The sequence below is a fragment of the Gopherus evgoodei genome, chromosome 3, assembly GCF_007399415.2.
Source record: "Gopherus evgoodei ecotype Sinaloan lineage chromosome 3, rGopEvg1_v1.p, whole genome shotgun sequence".
NCBI lineage: Eukaryota > Metazoa > Chordata > Testudines > Testudinidae > Gopherus > Gopherus evgoodei.
Genome location: NC_044324.1, coordinates 182,255,736 through 182,275,059, shown reverse-complemented (window position 1 = coordinate 182,275,059; position 19,324 = coordinate 182,255,736). Strand labels below are relative to the sequence as shown.

General features: G+C 47.0%; 1 protein-coding gene and 1 long non-coding RNA gene across 2 annotated transcripts in view; one reads left to right on the top strand and one right to left on the bottom strand.

The window, feature by feature from the left end:
* Positions 1-1,185: 1,185 nt before the first annotated feature.
* LOC115649065 overlaps positions 1,186-19,324 on the bottom strand; it is a 21,284-nt gene continuing 3,145 nt past the window's right edge. The window contains exons 2-3 of the long non-coding RNA XR_003999746.1: positions 8,820-8,826; positions 1,186-1,195 (exon numbers count right to left, since the gene is read on the bottom strand). This is a non-coding gene — a long non-coding RNA (uncharacterized LOC115649065). The remainder of the gene's footprint in view (positions 1,196-8,819; positions 8,827-19,324) is intronic.
* UTP25 (UTP25 small subunit processor component) overlaps positions 15,773-19,324 on the top strand; it is a 25,962-nt gene continuing 22,410 nt past the window's right edge. The window contains exon 1 of the mRNA XM_030557608.1: positions 15,773-15,930. Coding sequence (XP_030413468.1) covers positions 15,827-15,930 — 104 coding nt within the window. The 5' untranslated portion in view covers positions 15,773-15,826. The remainder of the gene's footprint in view (positions 15,931-19,324) is intronic.

Below are 19,324 nucleotides of genomic sequence, written 5' to 3'. Positions count from 1 at the left end.
CATACATGGACACTTTCTGGGTGGAAGTGTGGCTTCACAGGGCGGGGTGTGCGCCCTTATAGGGGATGAATGCTATACATATGTCCCAGAAAACACACAGGATAGTAATAAGCACATCCTGTCAGCCGAACAGGCTTTTGAACATTGGAAGGCCCAGGAAAGGGAACTCACTATTTCTGATTTCCTCTGGGGCTGGTTACCCAGCCTGGGGGAACTAGGGGGAGGCCTTGTTCGCCTCCTGTTCACTGGTGTGGTGTTGTGTATCGTTCCTCTCCTCCTGCTTGCTTGTTGTAAAGCACTCTAGCTCCCTAGAGCTTAATCACTTTTTGTCCTTAAAGTATGAGAAAACTCAGCCAAAAGTTTGTTGAGTCTTCTCAAAGGAGGGAGTTGTTGGTGTCACTAGGCATAACCCTAGGTAACTCGGGAGCGTGGTAGACCACGAGTGTCAATGAAGCCCCCCTGTTGTAGGCCTCAGTGAACCCTTGTTCCTCCATGTTCAACACTTTGTGTAACCTAGTGTAACCTAATATGTTAATAGCTGTAAAATGTAATGTCAGCAGTTAGTTTTCTGATTGTAACAGCCAGTTCCCTGCTGTAACACACTGGAGCTAAATTGAAGCAAGTTTCAAGGCTGTTTTTAGATACAGCATACGTGTCCCTGCAACAGAAAGAGGAGGAGGAAGGGGAAGACAAAAGAGTGTGTGAGAAGAAAATGTTGCAGCGGACAGGAGAGGGAGGGGGAGTGGGGGGTAAGGTAGTCAGCAAGAAAAGTTCTCAAGGGATATAAAGGAACAGACTGCTTGTTTTAGGTGTGCTTGATTTGAGGCATCAGTCTCCCTGCATCACTTTGAGATCTCAAATTAACTTGGTTTGCTTCTCCACCCTGGTGTGTTTATTGGCACGGCACACCGGGCGACGGACCCCCTGCCCCCGCTGTTGCTTGGCCTCGGGCACTTTGTGCCGGCAACACTTTCCCTCTCAGTTTAGAGAACAGAAATGCCTCCAGGATGTTCTGTACCCTACACATTCTTTCAAAGGTGGTCAAATATTCCTCAGTGCAGTCAGTTTCCTAGTAATGAGGGCACAATTTGTCTCAGCTGTGTGATCTCTGGAAAGGATTGTTTGCTGCTTGAGTTTTGTATCTGTGGTTTCAACATCCTGCGATTGTGCTCTCTCTCCTCAGGTTTCCACTCCTCTAGCTCCATAGTTCACTGATGGGCAGCTATTTCTGCTGCCTCTTTCTGCTTCTCAGCTTCTAGGACTTTTTGGTATATTGCTTATCTGCCTCCTGCTTTTGCTTTTCTGCCTCCAGGGCTCTCTGGTTGGCTTCTTCTTGTGCTGCCCATGTCTGGAATTCTCATTCCTTTTCTGCCTTCATCACCTCCATTCTGGCCAACTCTAACTTCATGGCTATTTTGCTGAGGGCTGCATCATGGGTGGCTGGTGAACCCCCTGCTTCCAGGAGGCTAGCCCCACCCTTTCTGCCCGAGACCCTGCCTGCTGGAGCCCCAAGCCCAGGGCTGGTGCAACCATTTAGGCGACCTAGGCGGTCGCCTAGGGCACTAGGATTTGAGGGGAACCATTTTCTTTGGCGGCGACCACAGCGGCTAGATCTTCAGCCGCCCCAGTCGCTGCTGGCATTTAGGCGGAGGGAGCTGGGGCACGGAAGCGTGGGGAGGGCCTCCTGCAGCAAGTAAGGGGGGGCGCGGCACACAGGGGAACTCCCCACCCCAGTTCATCCCTGCCCCGCCTCCTCCCCAAGCACACCGTGGCTGCTTCACTTCTCCCGCCTCCCAGGCTTGCGGCACCAGTCAGCTTAGGTGCCGCAAGCCTGGTAGGTGGGAGAAGTGAAGCAGCGATGGCGTGCTCAGGATGGAGGCGGAACAGGGGTGAGCTGGGGCAGGGGAGGTGCCTCAGGTCGGAGGCTGGGGGGTGGGGAGCTGCCACAAGGGAAGCGCCTCAGGGCAGATGGGGGGAGCGCCTCAGGGCAGGGACTCGGGGATGGTGGAAGGCACAAGGTGGAAGTTTCACCTAGGGCGCAAAACATCCTTGCACTGGCCCTGCCCAAGCCCTCCCGCCCTGAAACCCCAAGCCCCTGTCCAGTGCCCAGAGCCCCTCCCCTTCTGCAGCCGGCGGAGCCCTGGCTGTCCTGCCCCAGCTGCACCAGCCTGACCCCCGTGCCACCAGCAGGCCAGTCTGAGCCAGGGCTGGATTTAGGCCTATTCCACCAATTCCCCCGAATCGGGCCCCATGCCTAGTGAGACTCCCTTCCTTGGCTAGAGGCACCTTTTTAATTTTTACTCACCTGGCAGCGCTCTGGGTCTTCAGCGGCACTTCAGTGGCGAGTCCTTCGCTTGCTCTGGGTCTTCGGTGGCACTTCGGTGGCGGGTCCTTTAGTTTATCCGAAGACCTGGAGCGAGTGAAGGACCTGCTGCCGAAGTGCCGCTGAAGACTTGGAGCATCACCCGGTGAGTACAAGCCCCACATGTTTTTTTACATTTTTTTTTAAAGTCATCACTGCCAGGGCCCCGCCAAAACTGTTCAAATTGGGCCCCGCACTTCTGAAAGCCGGCCGTGGTCTGAGCTGCCCCAAGCCACTGGCCTGACCTCCCCTCAACTCCGAGCTCTGCCAGCCCTTACGTTGTCTTGCAGTTTAACAATAGGTGTACCACATGTCCTGAGACCCTTTGAAACATTCCCATGTAGTATCTTCTCCTTATATCCCCCAAGTTCATTGTCTGTATTCAGAGATAGTATAATCCCCTCATGGTTTGTTTTCCTGTATGCTCCTCTCTGTTGACACTCACATCCCTTCAATAATTTTGTATGCAAAGTGGCATCCATTGTGTTCATTTACAATGCTTAATTTACATCTGACAGAGAGACAAGTGAATTACCATCTTTCATCTAACAGGATACCTGTTTCTCCACCACGGCTGTGAGATAGAATCTAAGAACATATTTTCAGTATCCATGCATAACTCATTACATAGTATTGGTACAGACAGTTAACAGTGTGTGACCCTGGGCTTTTATTCAAAACCTCACATGACATTTTTTGATGAACCAGAATGTACATACCAGAATCAGGATATTCTAGTGACTCCCTTGCCATTTGGCATTGAGGGGTTCATGGGTCACACTATGCTATCAGTGCTTCTCTAGTTTTCTCCTGGCTTTTCTCACTGTTTCCTGCTTCTGAAAAAGAGATACGCACAACTCCAACTGATGAATGACCCAGTACTGGCATTTGCAATCAGTCCCCAAGGATGCCCATTAGCCTGCATGGCTCAGCCCTTACCCAGGGCTTGTAGTTGGCCAGTGCTTTCAGGGATGGTTTCTATTGTTTCAGCTGTCTTACTCCATAAAGAAGCTTAATTGCTTCTGCCATTTAGCTAGAATGAAGGGATGGCTAGCATGTCTATCAGGTTCAATGATATCTACGATTGCCCATAAATCAAGAGAAGTTTGCTGGCAATTACCAACATCCCACGGCATAATACATGTTTCTCCACACTAATCACTGATGTGCCTCCATCCTGTTTGAAGGACCACCTCTAGTGACATTGCTTGATACCTTTGCTGAGAATGCCATTAAAGACAAGGATTAAACTTTCAAATAGCAGTAGTGAGGTTGTTTTTTCTATATTCTGTTTTTATACTGCAGATATTAATAAAGAACATTATCCTAAAACCACTTTCAAATATTAATACTTAGTCATCAGACACTGGACTGAATGCACATAGATGACTACTGAGACCATACCCTGTCCATATATGGCCTAACAGACATCAGACAGTAATGACTTTTGACCTTTACAGTCTTGAAATGAACAGGAACCAGGGACTGAGAGGTGATAGGCTCTGACTCAATCCTTTAATCTTAAATAAGGCTACTTTTACTTTCAGTAGCGAGAGGGAGTAAATTGAAGTTAACATTCTTACAGTCAGTTAACAATTTCTTCTCTTTGCAGTGAGCAGAAGGCTGGTCTGCTGGCAAACTTTCCACAGGAGGGAGAGATATCAACAGATCACAGGATAATTAGTTACACTTTTACAACCATGTGGTACTAAAAGTAGTTTTGGTTAGGTCTTGACCCCGCGTCCTATTGAAGGAAATAGGAATTTTCAGTGTGCATTAAATGCAAGGGCCTTTGGAATAAAGGAACTGGGTTTCCATGGTCCATTGTAACCCAATTACTGCACCACTTGAGAGCTATCGTAATTTTTAGTGTAAACTTGTGAACTCAACTTGTAATTACTATCTGGGTTCCAGCAGTGAAATGCTGAAGGAGGTAATGTATTTAATATGATTCAGACAGGATCTTGTTTTGGTGTTGTTTTTTGATTTAAGGTGATCGGAACTTCTGTGCAGAGGATTCTCCTTTGTCCCCCCCACTGCACCCCATCTTCTTTAGTGCATGGATTTTCCCATGACATATGTAGCCTTCAGCACAAAAGACTGGAAACCTAGGGCCCAATCCTGCAAGCTTCTCATCTGAAAAGTCTTTACATGAGAAGTCCGTATGTCAGCAGTCCACTTGCAGTGCTTACATGAGTTTTTAGAGGACTAGGTTTTAGTCAGCTTACTTTAGAGTAGGTTTAGATTATTTCTTTTTTTAGATCTAAATGAGGATCAGAATGAACACTGTATTAACCTTCAAGGATACCACAGTTCCAGATTCCCTTGGCATTTTTCACATAGGATCAGGGAACCCCCTAGTATTAGTATTTACTACTGAAGGGCCTCCTCCTGTCAAAGACAGTTTTAGTATCTTCTTCAGTGAGAACAGGATCAGCCCTTATTTGGATGATGTTTGAGCAGGCCCATTAGAACTGAGGTTCTGCAAGTGTATCCATTACAACCCATTGTTTTCAGAGTTCTTATCATTCATCTTTTAAAAAAGAAGTTATGACCAAACTGGCATGAAAAGTCTCAGCTTCAGAGCAATTTAACAAAAAAACATTGAAAGAAAATCCTTTTAGGCATTTTAAAATTGTCAGAGTTTAATTTACCCATGGATCCAGTCTGGAATGTTTGGATCTGGATCCAAAGCTAGGAACATTCAATTCTGGGATTTTGGTTCAGATTCATCTCTCATCTTAATAGGTGATTTGGGGACAGAATCTGCTGTGTCAGTCTCTTTGGGTCTTGTATAGTATTTACAATGTTATTATTGTATATATTATGTAAAGTGTTGCAGGCAGAGTTCTGATTTGGATATAGGACTGTCAGGTAAAGTTCTTACCTGAATTAACTGAAAATAAGGGGCCCAGTCTTGAAACCCTTGCTCACACATGTAGTCTTTGCTTGTGCGAGTCATCCACTTAGCTTAATGGGATGACTTGCATGAGTAAGGACTACTTGTTTGAGAAATATCTGCAGTATCACATTGAAGACGTCTGTAATAGAAATGGAAGTACCCTGCTCTTATGGTTCTATAAGTAAAGCAATGATAGTAACTCAGATTCCAGTGTTCTCATCAGCTGTGTCAAATGGCACAAATGAAAAGTTTTATATTGTAATATATGAGGTGGGAGGTGATACTATCCCAAGCTCATTCATAACAGCATAAAAATCCCAATACTGGCTGCCGCTCATATTGCTCAGATCTTTGTAATATAATTGAGCTCTTCTTGCTTGCATACTTTGATCAGCAGTGAAATAATATGTTGATATTTAGATAGTTAACATTAAGTTTCAGAGTTAACATCCACTGAGCTAAATATTCTTCACATCATATGTGGCTATTGTTTCCTGCTGATTGAACCCTCAGGCAGACACCATTGCCCTTGGTTTACATACAGTTCACATTATGAAGATTTTGTATGCAACTATATGATCTAGATCCGGGTTTTCAAACTTCATTGCACTCCGACCTCCTTCTGACAACAAAAATTACTACTAGACCCCAGGAAGGGGGACCAAAGCCTGAGCCCCCTGTGCCCTGGGGCGGGGGGTGGTGCCAAAGTTTAAGGGCTTCAGCTCTTGGTGGTGGGGCTTGGACTTTGACTTCAGACCCCGGCCCCAGCAAGTTTAATGACAGCCCTGGCAACCGCATTAAAACAGGGTTGTGACCCACTTTGGGGTCCTGACCCACAGTTTGAGGACCACTGAGCTAGATCCTCTTTGTGGCTTTTTTAAATGAAGGTTTCCAGAGAATAAGCTAGAACCCCATAGCTGTCCCACATGCTGCTATGTGCTTGTTCAGTCTGAATTCTGAACATACATGTGGAGAAAAATTATGCTAATACAGTATTATGCTTGAGATTTAACATGTGCAAAGTGCCAGTGCAGAGAGCAAGGCAGCAGGCTGTCAGAGTCCCCTTTGCCTGTCCTAATTACGTAGATTCTGTACCGTATATACACACCCACACAGCCTGACTAACTAAAACCACTGTTTTTTTGTGTGTCATTTAGGCTAATGAAAGACTAATAGAAAGTGCAGGAAAATAAATTGTATGTGGAACTCCTATGGAGCCTAGTAAAGAAACTGAAGGACTGGGGACATCTGCTTTATTATTTGTAAGAATGAGTTATGTTGGCACAAGTCTGCACTTAAAATGCTGGATGCTGTTGGTTCATACTGATCCTTTCAGCAGTTTAAAATTCAGCATGGTTTTCCAGTGAAGCTGGAAAATATGTAGCCATCAACAATAAATTCTGCATTGTGTTATTTATGGCTTCATTTTTTGGTAATTTGTTCAAACAAGAAAAAATAATCTGAGGAAAACTATCCTTACAAGAGTGAGTACATCCAACACACCACACAGCAGCAATAATCCTTAGTTCCATCACCCCAATTCCATCACTTAATGCAGAGAATGCACATTCTCAGAATGTTAATTTTCTTTTTTTGTAGAATGGTCAGATAGCAAACAAATGAATAATTTTCACATAAAAAGTGACACAATACAATGCTGATTGCATCGGAATAGAGGTTTCCAACTCAAGTGGAAAACATGCTGATTTCCCCTCCTTGCTAGCAGTATATGGTGTGGGTACTGGGCAGCTTTGCCACCACTTACTCCGTATTTGGGAAGTAGCGTGATTGCCACGGGGAGAACAGCTGCTCTTAGAACTATTTTCACATCACTAGGATTATGGTCACTGGTCCTTTGAGAATTTTTTTGTGTTTTGAAATATATATTTTTTTCTTTTTGTTGACAACAAATGTTACTAGTCCCGTCCTGTTTGTTTGGCAGGGCAACTGTCTCAAGCTGTAACAATTTAAACGAAGGAGATGGTAGGTTGTTTTTAGTAAGATTTTAAAATCTCAGTGAAACAAAGAGCAAAATCCATGAAATGCAGATACTTTAAAAACTGCCTTAAGCTTATCCTAAAATGAGTCTTCTTTCACAAATGAATGAGTTTGCTGCTCTGACAGTGGGTGTCAGTAATGAGTGCGGATAAACTGGTGCTGAACATGGTGATCAACTGTGTTCAGCACTAGTGAACAGAGTACTTAGTATGCTGAGTATTCCCATTAAAGTCACTGGGTGAAATCCTGACTTCATCGAAGTCAAAGGCAAAACTCTTATTGATTTCACTGGGACCAGGATTTCATCCACTATAACTACTCATGGGAGTTAACACTGTCTTTTGTATGCATGTGGAGAGATAATGGACTTGCATGTGCTTTCGACTCGCTTGTGATTCTCAAACAAGTTTAACATGCTCTGATAAAAGTGTGTCATATTTGCTGAGGAGCTCAACTATGCCTAGAAAGTTTCCATTTGCACGATCACCAATACATTGACTGGAACCACAAAAAGCCAATCCCCACTCAGAAAGAAAAAGGATGACATTCAGGATGCATCCAAGTTTTTTCCAGTTATTAGTTTCTGTAGAGCAGTGGTTCTCAAACTAGGGCAGCCACTTGTTCAGGGAAAGCCCCTAGCAGGCCGGGCCGGTTTGTTTACCTGCCGTGTCTGCAGGTTCAGCCAAGCGCGGCTCCCACTGGCTGCGGTTCACCAGGCCAATGGGAGCTGCAGGAAGTGGTGCAGGCTGAGGGACGTACTGGCCACCCTTCTTGCAGCCCCCATTGGCCTGGAGCAGCGAGCCACAGCCAGTGGGAGCTGTGATTGGCCGAACCTGTGGACGCGGCAGGTAAACAACTTGACCTGGCCTGCCAGGGGCTTTCTCTGAACAAGCGGCGGCCCTAGTTTGAGAACCACTGCTGTAGAGAGTTCAGGCAAGAGTAAATTCTCAACTAAACTTTCAGATGAAGGAGGAGCACAGACAGCATCTGTGGGGTAAGTGACTGTCTGCAGTGTTTGGGTTTGTGTGTGTGTTTGGGGGTTACTTGCTGTGTGCTGAGCTTGTGTTTGTCAGTCTGTTTGTTTTGTTTGTTTGAAGGACCGTGTGCTGTAGCTGGCAGTTGGAGGTGGAGCTACTAGGAAGGTTTGAAAGCTAGAAGCCTCTGGTAATTGGCTGAACCTTAACCAGTGGGCGGGGCATTCACTCAGGCCAGGGCTTTATAAAGCTGCGCACAAGCGACCAGGGAGCTTAGCCAACAGGAGCTGCTAACAGGGAGTTTTGCAAGGGAGTTTGGAAGGGGAGTAGGAAGGGGGGGTCCCTTGTCGGTCTCATCTGTGACCCATTGGTCCCCTGAACCCATAACCTGAGCCACATCAAAAATCTTTCTGTTTACAGCAGAGAGGAGCGGACAGGGAACTGTAGACGGGAATTTGCGAGAGTTTGACAGAGGGAAGCTTACAATGGTGAGGAGGACCCGCAACACCTGTGCCAGCACTGCTTCTGTCTCCTCCACCTGCGCCTGTAGCCAGACAGAGCACCAAAGCATGGATGCTTTTACCCAGATTCTGGTGTGGGCTTGCAAAGACTGTAATTTGCAATTTCCACTTACTGATATCCAGGCTGGGGGTGGCATCCAATGTGAAAGGTGCCTGCTGGTGGAATCTCTCAGGCAGCAGGTGGGAGAGCTACAGGAGGAGGTGGCCAGGCTGAGGAACATCTATGTCCATGAGCAATTCCTGGACAGTATTCATGTGGAGACAGCTGATGGTGCTGTCCCAGTTGACAGGACTACTGACACACCAGTGGAGGAGGAGATGCCTCAGGGTGTATCTGACACACCAGTGGAGGAGGAGGCTCAGGGTGGACACAGCCAGCTGGTTACTTCTAGCAGCAGGCAGTGCTCCACCGCTGCTGCGAACCCTCCTGTTGTGGTAAAAGATAACCATTATGCTCTTCTTGATACAGGAGAGAAGAAATCACCCCCAACAGTGAAGGGGGTGAAGCCTCGTACCCCTAAGGCTGGGAGGTCTGCTGCCACCACTGATAAGAAACGTAGGGTAGTGGTGGTTGGAGACTCTCTGCTGAGGGGGACGGAGACACCCATCTGTCGCCCTGACCGTTCATCCCGGGAGGTATGCTGCCTGCCAGGGGCCCGTATCCGAGATGTTACAGAGGCTTTGTCAAGGATTATCCGGCCTTCTGACTACTATCCCATGCTACTCATCCATGTGGGCACAAATGATACTGCGAGGCGTGACGCTGAGCAGATCAAGAGTGACTACAGGGCTCTGGGAGTACGGGTTAAGGAGTTTGGAGCGCAGGTGGTATTCTCTTCGATTCTTCCTGTTGAAGGTAGGGGTCCGGGCAGAAACAGATGCATCGTGGAGGTGAATGCCTGGCTGCGAAGATGGTGTCGCCAGGAGGGCTTTGGCTTCCTCGACCACGGGATGCTATTTGAGGAAGGACTGCTAGGAACAGATGGCGTTCACCTTTCGAAGCGGGGAAAGGCCTTATTTGCGCACAGACTGGCTAACCTAGTAAGGAGGGCTTTAAACTAGGTTCGACGGGGACAGGTGAGCAAAGCCCACAGGTAAGTGGGGAACAAGACCTGGGAGATGGGTTGGAAACAGGAGGGAGCACGGGCTATAATGGCAGAGAGAAAGGAGGGTCAGGGCGAAGCTGGGAGGCAAGATCAAACCAGTATCTTAGATGCCTTTATACAAATGCAAGAAGTATGGGTAATAAGCAGGAAGAACTGGAAGTGCTAATAAATAAATACAACTATGACATTATTGGCATTACTGAAACTTGGTGGGATAATACACACGACTGGAATGTTGGTGTGGATGGGTATAGTTTGCTCAGGAAGGATAGACAGGGGAAAAAGGGAGGAGGTGTTGCCTTATATATTAAAAATGTACACACTTGGACTGAGGTGGAGATGGACATAGGAGACGGAAGGGTGGAAAGTCTCTGGGTTAGGCTAAAAGGGGTAAAAAACACAGGTGATGTCGTGCTGGGAGTCTACTACAGGCCACCTAATCAGACGGAAGAGGTGGATGAGGCTTTTTTCAAACAACTAACAAAATCATCCAAAGCCCAAGATTTGGTGGTGATGGGGGACTTCAACTATCCAGATATATGTTGGGAAAATAACACCGCGGGGCACAGACTATCCAATAAGTTCCTGGACTGCATTGCAGACAACTTTTTATTTCAGAAAATTGATAAAGCTACTAGGGGGGAAGCTGTTCTAGACTTGATTTTAACCAACAGGGAGGAACTTGTTGAGAATTTAAAAGTAGAAGGAAGCTTGGGTGAAAGTGATCATGAAATCATAGAATTTGCAATTCTAAGGAAGGGTAGAAAGGAGTACAGCAGAATAGAGACAATGGATTTCAGGAAGGCGGATTTTGGTAAGCTCAGAGAGCTGATAGGCAAGGTCCCATGGGAATTAAAACTGAGGGGAAAAACAACTGAGGAAAGTTGGCAGTTTTTCAAAGGGACGCTATTAAGGGCCCAGAAGCAAGTTATTCCGATGGTTAGGAAAGATAGAAAATGTGGCAAAAGACCACCTTGGCTTACCCTTGAGATCTTGCGTGACCTACAAAATAAAAAGGCGGCATATAAAAAATGGAAACTAGGTCAGATCACGAAGGATGAATATAGGCAAATAACACAGGAATGCAGAGGCAAGATTAGAAAAGCAAAGGCACAAAATGAACTCAAACTAGCTATGGGAATAAAGGGAAACAAGAAGACTTTTTATCAATACATTAGAAGCAAAAGGAAGACTAAGGACAGGGTAGGCCCACTGCTCAATGAGGAGGGGGTAACAGTAACGGGAGACTCGGAAATGGCAGAGATGCTTAATGACTTCTTTGTTTCGGTCTTCACTGTGAAGTCTGAAGGAATGTCTAGTATAGTGAATGCTTACGGGAAGAGGGTAGGTTTAGAAGAGAAAATAAGGAAAGAGCAAGTAAAAAAGCACTTAGAAAAGTTAGATGCCTGCAAGTCACCAGGGCCTGATGAAATGCATCCTAGAATACTCAAGGAGTTAATAGAGGAGGTATCTGAGCCTCTAGCTATTATCTTTGGGAAATCATGGGAGACGGGGGAGATTCCAGAAGACTGGAAGGGGGCAAATATAGTGCCCATCTATAAAAAGGGAAACAAAAACAACCCAGGAAACTACAGACCAGTTAGTTTAACTTCTGTGCCAGGGAAGATAATGGAGCAGGTAATCAAAGAAATCATCTGCAAACACTTGGAAGGTGGTAAGGTGATAGGGAATAGCCAGCATGGATTTGTAAAGAACAAATCGTGTCAAACTAATCTGATAACGTTCTTTGATAGGATAACGAGCCTTGTGGATAAGGGAGAAGCGGTGGATGTGATATACCTAGACTTTAGTAAGGCATTTGATACAGTTTCGCATGATATTCTTATAGATAAGCTAGGAAAGTACAATTTAGATGGGGCTACTATAAGGTGGGTGCATAACTGGCTGGATAACCGTACTCAGAGAGTAGTTGTTAATGGCTCCCAATCCTGCTGGAAAGGTATAACAAGTGGGGTTCCGCAGGGGTCTGTTTTGGGACCGGTTCTGTTCAATATCTTCATCAACGATTTAGATGTTGGCATAGAAAGTACGCTTATTAAGTTTGCGGACGATACCAAACTGGGAGGGATTGCAACTGCTCTGGAGGACAGGGTCAAAATTCAAAATGATCTGGACAAATTGGAGAAATGGTCTGAGGTAAACAGGATGAAGTTCAATAAAGATAAATGCAAAGTGCTCCACTTAGGAAGGAACAATCAGTTTCACACATACAGAATGGGAAGAGACTGTCTAGGAAGGAGTATGGCAGAAAGAGATCTAGGGGTCATAGTGGACCACAAGCTTAATATGAGTGAACAGTGTGATACTGTTGCAAAAAAAGCAAACGTGATTCTGGGATGCATTAACAGGTGTGTTGTAAACAAGACACGAGAAGTCATTCTTCCGCTTTACTCTGCGCTGGTTAGGCCTCAACTGGAGTATTGTGTCCAGTTCTGGGCACCGCATTTCAAGAAAGATGTGGAGAAATTGGAGAGGGTCCAGAGAAGAGCAACAAGAATGATTAAAGGTCTTGAGAACATGACCTATGAAGGAAGGCTGAAGGAATTGGGTTTGTTTAGTTTGGAAAAGAGAAGACTGAGAGGGGACCTGATATCAGTTTTCAGGTATCTAAAAGGGTGTCATCAGGAGGAGGGAGAAAACTTGTTCACCTTAGCCTCCAATGATAGAACAAGAAGCAATGGGCTTAAACTGCAGCAAGGGAGATTTAGGTTGGACATTAGGAAAAAGTTCCTAACTGTCAGGGTAGTTAAACACTGGAATAGATTGCCTAGGGAAGTTGTGGAATCTCCATCGCTGGAGATATTTAAGAGTAGGTTAGATAAATGTCTATTAGGGATGGTTTAGACAGTATTTGGTCCTGCCATGAGGGCAGGGGACTGGACTCAATGACCTCTCGAGGTCCCTTCCAGTCCTAGAGTCTATGAGTCTATGAGTCTATGATGCTGCCCCACTGGCTGATTTCCATGCAACATAGTTTTCTTTGTGTGATGTTGAACTCTCATGTGATGGTATTCGCTCTTTCAACTTCCTCCAACCTCTGTTGATGCTCCATCCTGATTGATCAGAGAGAACTGATGCATTTGCAGCACTTTTGTTCAAAATTAAGTAGAGGGCACAGTACAGAGATTGTTTTTCCGTACTCCAGCATAACCAGTCTCTTGTGCAGGTCTCACCATTTGGAAGAGTCTTTGTCAGCAGACGAGTAGGAAAAGCATGATTATCAGCATCTTTTGGAATGTTACTTGGAATTTCAAAACAACTAATTTGAAGAAAAGATTGCATTTGGGCAGCATTCCTTTTGTCAATAATTCCAATGTCAGTCACAGTCAAACCTACTGTCATAAACAGATAGTTAAGGGTTAATGTCTCTTTTACCTGTAATGGGTTAACAAACACGGAACCAAACACCTGACCAGGGGACCAATCAGGAGACAAGATACTTTCAAATCTTGGTGGAGGGAAGCCTTTGTTTGTGTTTTTTGGGTTTTGCTTTGTTCTCTCTCGGCTCTGAGAGTGACCACACGTACCTACAGGCTCTCTAATCTTCTATTCCAATTTTGTAAGTAGAAAGGCAGTATAGTCTTTTTATTTGTTTTTTCTTTATTTGCAAATGTGTATTTGGCTGAAAGTATTTTAAATTGTATTTCTGCTGGAGGAGGCTGTTTCTCCAATTTCTATAAGCTGACAGACCTGTAACTTTTACCATCTAAATTACAGAAATAACTTTTACCTTTTTTCTTTCTTTTTATTAAAAGTTGTTGCTTTAAGACCTGTCTGATTTTTTCCCCTTGTTGAGGCTCAAGGGAACTGAGTCTGTACTCACCAGGGAATTAGTGGGGAGAAGGGAAAGGTGAATTTCCTCTTTGTTTTAGATTCATGGAGTTTGAATCTGTATTGCCTCTGGGTGAAGGGAAAAGAGGAGGGGCGAGGGGGAAGGTATCATTCCTCTCCGTGTGGTGATTCAAGGAGTTTGAATCACGGTGATCTCCTAGTGTATCCAGGGCGGAAAGGAGCTGGGAGGAAGGGAGGAGGGGGAAGGAAAATGGTTTATTCCCCTTTGTTGTGAGACTCAAGGAATTTGGGTCTTGGGGGTCCCCAGGGAAGGTTTTGGGGGAGACCAGAGTTTATCAGGCACTCTACTCTACGTCCTGATTGGTGGCAGCACTACAGGATCTAAGCTGGTAATTAAGCTTAGGGGAATTCATGCTAGTACCCATATTTTGGACGCTAAGGTTCAGAATTGGGAATTATACTATGACACCTACAGAACTCATGAATTGTTTGTGCTGCATAAGCTCTACATCAGGATCTTCCTGTTGCTGTTGAGTTTCTTGATAGTACACAGGATCTTCTGCTACATCTGTTACTGTTAGCACATCTCCTTATCTACTGTCCTCATGTTCAGTTATTGGCATTGAAATATCACAGACATGGATACAGATAGAGGGATAATGTCCAAAATTTTCAAACGTGTGTTCTCATGAAATTCACTATACAAAATTGTTCTCACAAATTTCCACCTTGAATCTGGGCCCATAGATCTGGGGTGGCCAACCTGTGGCTCTGGAGCCACAAGTGGCCGGCACCATGTCCCTGCGGCTTCTGAGGGAGGGCGGGGCAGAGGGCTCAGTGAGCTGCCCTCGCTTGCAGGCACCACCCTCCGCAGCTCCCATTGGCTGGTAATGGGGAACCGTGGCCAATGGGAGCTTAGGAGGAGGTACTCGCAGGCGAGGGCACCACACAGAGCTCTCTGCCCCATCCTCCCCCCGGGGCCTCAGGGACATGGTGCTGGCAGCTTCCAGGAGAGGCATGGGACCAGGGCAGTCAGAGAGCCTGCCTTAGCCGCACTGCATGCCGCTGCTACCCTGGAGCCACTCAAAGTAAGCATCACTGGGCTGGAGCCTGCCCCCTGAACCCCTCCGGTCCCCCAAACCCCTGCCCTGAGACTCCTGCCGCACCTCTCCTGCACCTCAATCCCCTGCCCTGAGCCCCCTGCCACACCCCAACCCCATCCTGAGCCCCTGCCACATCCCGCACTGCTCCTGCACACCACCTATCGTGAGCCCCCAAACCCCTGCCCATAGCCCCCTGCCACACCCCACTCGCCTCCTGCACCCCAACTCCCTATCCTGAGCCCCTTCCTGCACACCACACCCCATCCCACACACTGCACTCCCTCCCGCACTCCAACCCCCTGCCCCTGCCCTACATTCATGGCCCTGCATACAATTTCCGCACCCAGATGTGTCCCTCAGGCCAAAAAGTTTGCCCACTCCTGAGCTAGGGTAACAGTCCCAGATGGGAGAAGTGACTTGTCCAAAGTCAGATATCAAGAACTGAACCTGGCTCTTGGAGCTGCCTGCAATGAGCTCCTGCTGGGCGTTTATACTGAAGTCAATAAGGCTCTGAGCAGATTCAGGGATCCGCCTGTGCGGAACTCACTGCAAGATCAAAGCTTCGGTCTGACACACAGTAAATGAAATAAACGTACAGGCATACAACAACTTATTTACAGAGCTGAATCCAGACTGGACTGGGAGGAAGCCAGCACAGCAGCTGCTATTAACATACGAAGCAACTGCATTGACTATGTGTTAGCTGCAGGAGAATTACTGACTGATGAAGAGAGTGTAGAACGGATTGAACATCACGCTTCATGCACCATGGCTTATACTTAGATGTCATGGCGATGGGGCCAGGATGTAAATACCATAGCGAGACAGGTACACAATCATACAAAGGGAGAGGGAATTGCTGCTCTCCAGCTTTCCACGTGCTGCAGCCGATCCTTGTAGGAGGCCGGACCCGGCAAGGGCCTGAGTCAACCCCCAGCCACTTTGGTACCGCACTTTGGAAGCGATTTGCGCGACAGAGGGGGTTTACGGCTGACCGTAAAGCGCCAGGGAGCGGACCCACGTGGGTGCGGGAAGAACAACATCGCCATGGGGAGAAGGAAGCGCCCCATGCACCAGCTGGTCGGCAGCTTGAGCAAGAAGCAGAAAAAGCATCTCAAGGAGTTTGGGGAGCAGCATCCGTTCTACGACAAGTGAGCGGGCCCGGGGGCGATGTGATCTCGTGTCCCCGCTGCCCCGTGGCAGCCCGGCCTGCGCTGGGCTCCTGGCCGCGGGACTCCCCAGAGCCGCCTGTGCAGCTGGGAAACGGCCCCTTCTCCCGTCAGCTTTGTACCCGCTCTGGGAAGAGCCCCGGGGGGGACCATTAGCCTGATTCTCCCCCCGGGCCCGGCGCTGGGGCAGCCCGACGCTGGCAACATATGATTTGCCCGGAAAGAGCCGAGGCTGGAAGAGCCGAGCGGCTCCCTCCGCCGAGAAGCGGGAAGTAACAAGGTGTCAGCAGCAGCGATTGCCCCAAGCTTACACTGCACCAGCTGCTCCCGGCCGGGGAGGCCCAGCCCCGCCTGCTGCTGGGAGGCGGGCGGAGAGTTGGCAGCCGGGCCCTGGGCGCCCCGGGGACATGGCGGTGCCGGAGGCTGCCGGCCGGCAAGTTGTCGGGGGTGGTGAAGTTGGATGGGGTGATGCTGGGGCTGTACGGGGCTGGCTTAAAAAGATCGTGAGTCTCTCTCTGAAAAAGACGTAGCGAAACTCTCCACTGGCCCTGTTTTTTATATGCAGAGAAACTGTTGTTGTGGCACAGCTGAGTCATGGAGTTGTTATAGCACGTTGGGAGTGGGAGGTTCAGAAAGAAAAAGGTTGAGACCCCCTGGTTTAGATCTTCACCTGACAAGTGCCTATCTATCCAGATGCCGTATTATTAAAACTACCCCCCTCCTCCAGGTAGTACTAAACCTAATTTTAGAGTGTCCTGTGCACAGTAAGAGGCTTGGTGGATTTAATTTAATTTTCTCTTGGGGGGGGGACCCCATTCACCCTGGCAGCATCTTAATATCTGGAAAATTCGAAGTGGGACTTCGCTGCTCAGTGTGAATATTATGAAGTGTCAAATGGAGATTGGGGTCTTAGAAACTTGTGGGTGCAGCAGGTTGTGGGGACAGCAGGTTATGTAGCCAGCTATGCACTTGGGGGATGTGCTGAGGACCTTTGTCCCCCTAGAACCACGCTTATTCAAGTTAGAGACTGTCCCTTCAAATGTGTGAGACCATGCAGGTCAGGCTGGGAGCCCATAATAGATACACTTCTACCCCAATATAACACGAATTCGGATATAATGTGGTAAAGCAGTGCTCCCGGTGAGCAGGGCTGGGCACTCCGGTGATCAAAGCAAGTTCGATATAACGCGGTTTCACCTATAACACGATAAGATTTTTTGGCTCCCGAGGAAAGCATTATATCGAGGTAGAGGTGTATGTTCCTACGACTCTCTACATGCTGTTACTGTCCCATGCAGGGACAAGTATAGTTTGAATGTTTAGTCCAGTTTATATACAGTAACTCCTTACCTAACATTGTTACATTGCTGATCAATTAGAGAATTTGCTCATTTAAAGTTGCGCAATGCTCCCTTATAATGTTTGACAGCTGCTCACTTTGTCCACTGCTTGCAGGAAGAGCAGCCCATTGGAGCTAGCTGGTGGGGGGCTTGGAACCAGGGTGGACTGGCAGCCCCCCTATCAGCTCCCCTAAGTTTCCAATGAAGCAGTATCCCACCAGGCTATCAATTGCCAGGGAGTTCAGCTGTCCCTCCCACCACTGCCCTGTGCTGCTCCTGCCCTCTGCCTTGGAACTGCTTCCAGGAGCCTCCTGCTTTCTGTGCAAAAGAGGAGAAGGGGTGCTAATGTCAGGGTGTCCCTCTCCCCCCTGCTCCTGCCCCGTGCTCCTATACCCCCTCTCCACAGAGCAGGGGACACAACGACAGGGCTCAGGACAGACGGAGCTTGCTGGCAGCAGCTGGTGTCTCAACTTACTGATCTACTGAAAAAGGCAGTGTACTGAAAATGGGGTCAGTGTACTTAAGGGGGCAATGTACATCTCTCTCTCTCACACAAGTTGTGTGTGTCTGTCTCTCTGCCATGCTGTCTCCCCTCCCTCCATTCTTGCTGCCTTGTAGAGTGATAGACTACATTAACAACGTGTTAACCCTTGAAGGCTCAGCCGAGTGCTAGTTCATCATTTAGCAGCAAGGCGTTCTCTGGGAAATATCCCACCCTCTGAGTTAACCACCTCAACCAGGCATCATAGAATCGTAGAATATCAGGATTGGAAGGGATCTCAAGAGGTCATCTAGTCCAACCCCCTGCTGCTGTGTGCAGTATTAAATTGTTTAAAACTTATACTGTGTATATGTGTGTATATACAATACAGTCTTTTGTCTGGTGAAAAAAATTTATCTGGAACCTAACCCACCCCATTTACATTAATTCTTATGGGGAAATTGGATTCATAGATTAAACAGAATATCAGGGTTGGAATGGACTTCAGGAGGTCATCTAGTCCAACCCCCTACTCAAAGCAGGACCAATCCCCAGACAGATTTTTACTCCAGTTCCCTAAATGGCCCGCTCAAGGATTGAGCTCACAACCCTGGGTTTAGCAGGCCAATGCTCAAACTCCCACCCCAGAGGCGGCTGCATTTAAAAGGTGCTGTGTGTAGTTTGTGGTGGACTTTAAGACTGTGTGTTGAAAAGGGCTCATGCAAATGTAGTATAGTATATTACAGTATTAACTTAGGCTTTGCTTCTTCACAGGTTTATGAATTGAGCTATCTGGCCAAAGAGTTATGGTGGTGAATTGGAGAAATGAAGCTGCTCTTCCCTTCCTTCCCATACTCATATCTCCCCTCCCCCATCCCTCTATAATATGCACTCACTTCTTCCAACTGGCTAGTTAGCATTGAGACAAGAAGGGAAACACTTAACAGCCTCTTAACAGGGCAAGCTGAGTTTGGGCGCAAAGGCTGCAGTCCAGAGTCAAATGCATAATGTTGGGGCCTTAGGCTCTTTCAAGTTTTCACAGACTCCTGATGTTAGCTGCACTGTTTTCCTGTCAGCCCATTGTGTTTCCCAGACACTGCTCAGCACTCCGTCCCATTCAAATCCACAAAATCACCTTTCTGAAAGGACTTTACAGATTGGATGGGACATGATTCGCTTAACATCGTTTCACTTAAAGTAACATTTTTCAGGAACATAACTACAACGTTAAGCGAGGAGTTACTGTAGTGTTTGGCTCACACGTAACCCAACTGATTCATCACATGATTAAATATAAATATATCCTTCACTGGTATGGAATTGAATTGGTAGCCAGTATGTTGTACAACATTTGGCTTTGTGCTGTACATTAGTTTTTTCAAGAGTGAAAGTGGTTCCCTATTCATTGCTCCTATCTTAGTATTGTAAATGCTAGTTTGCCCCAATTAACTTTGTTGTATAAACTTGTTTAGCTGAATAATCTTGTTGTAAATAAGTGGCATATTGTTAATGTTTGTGAGGGAATCTGCCTGTCAGAAGCAGCAGAGCAGAATGC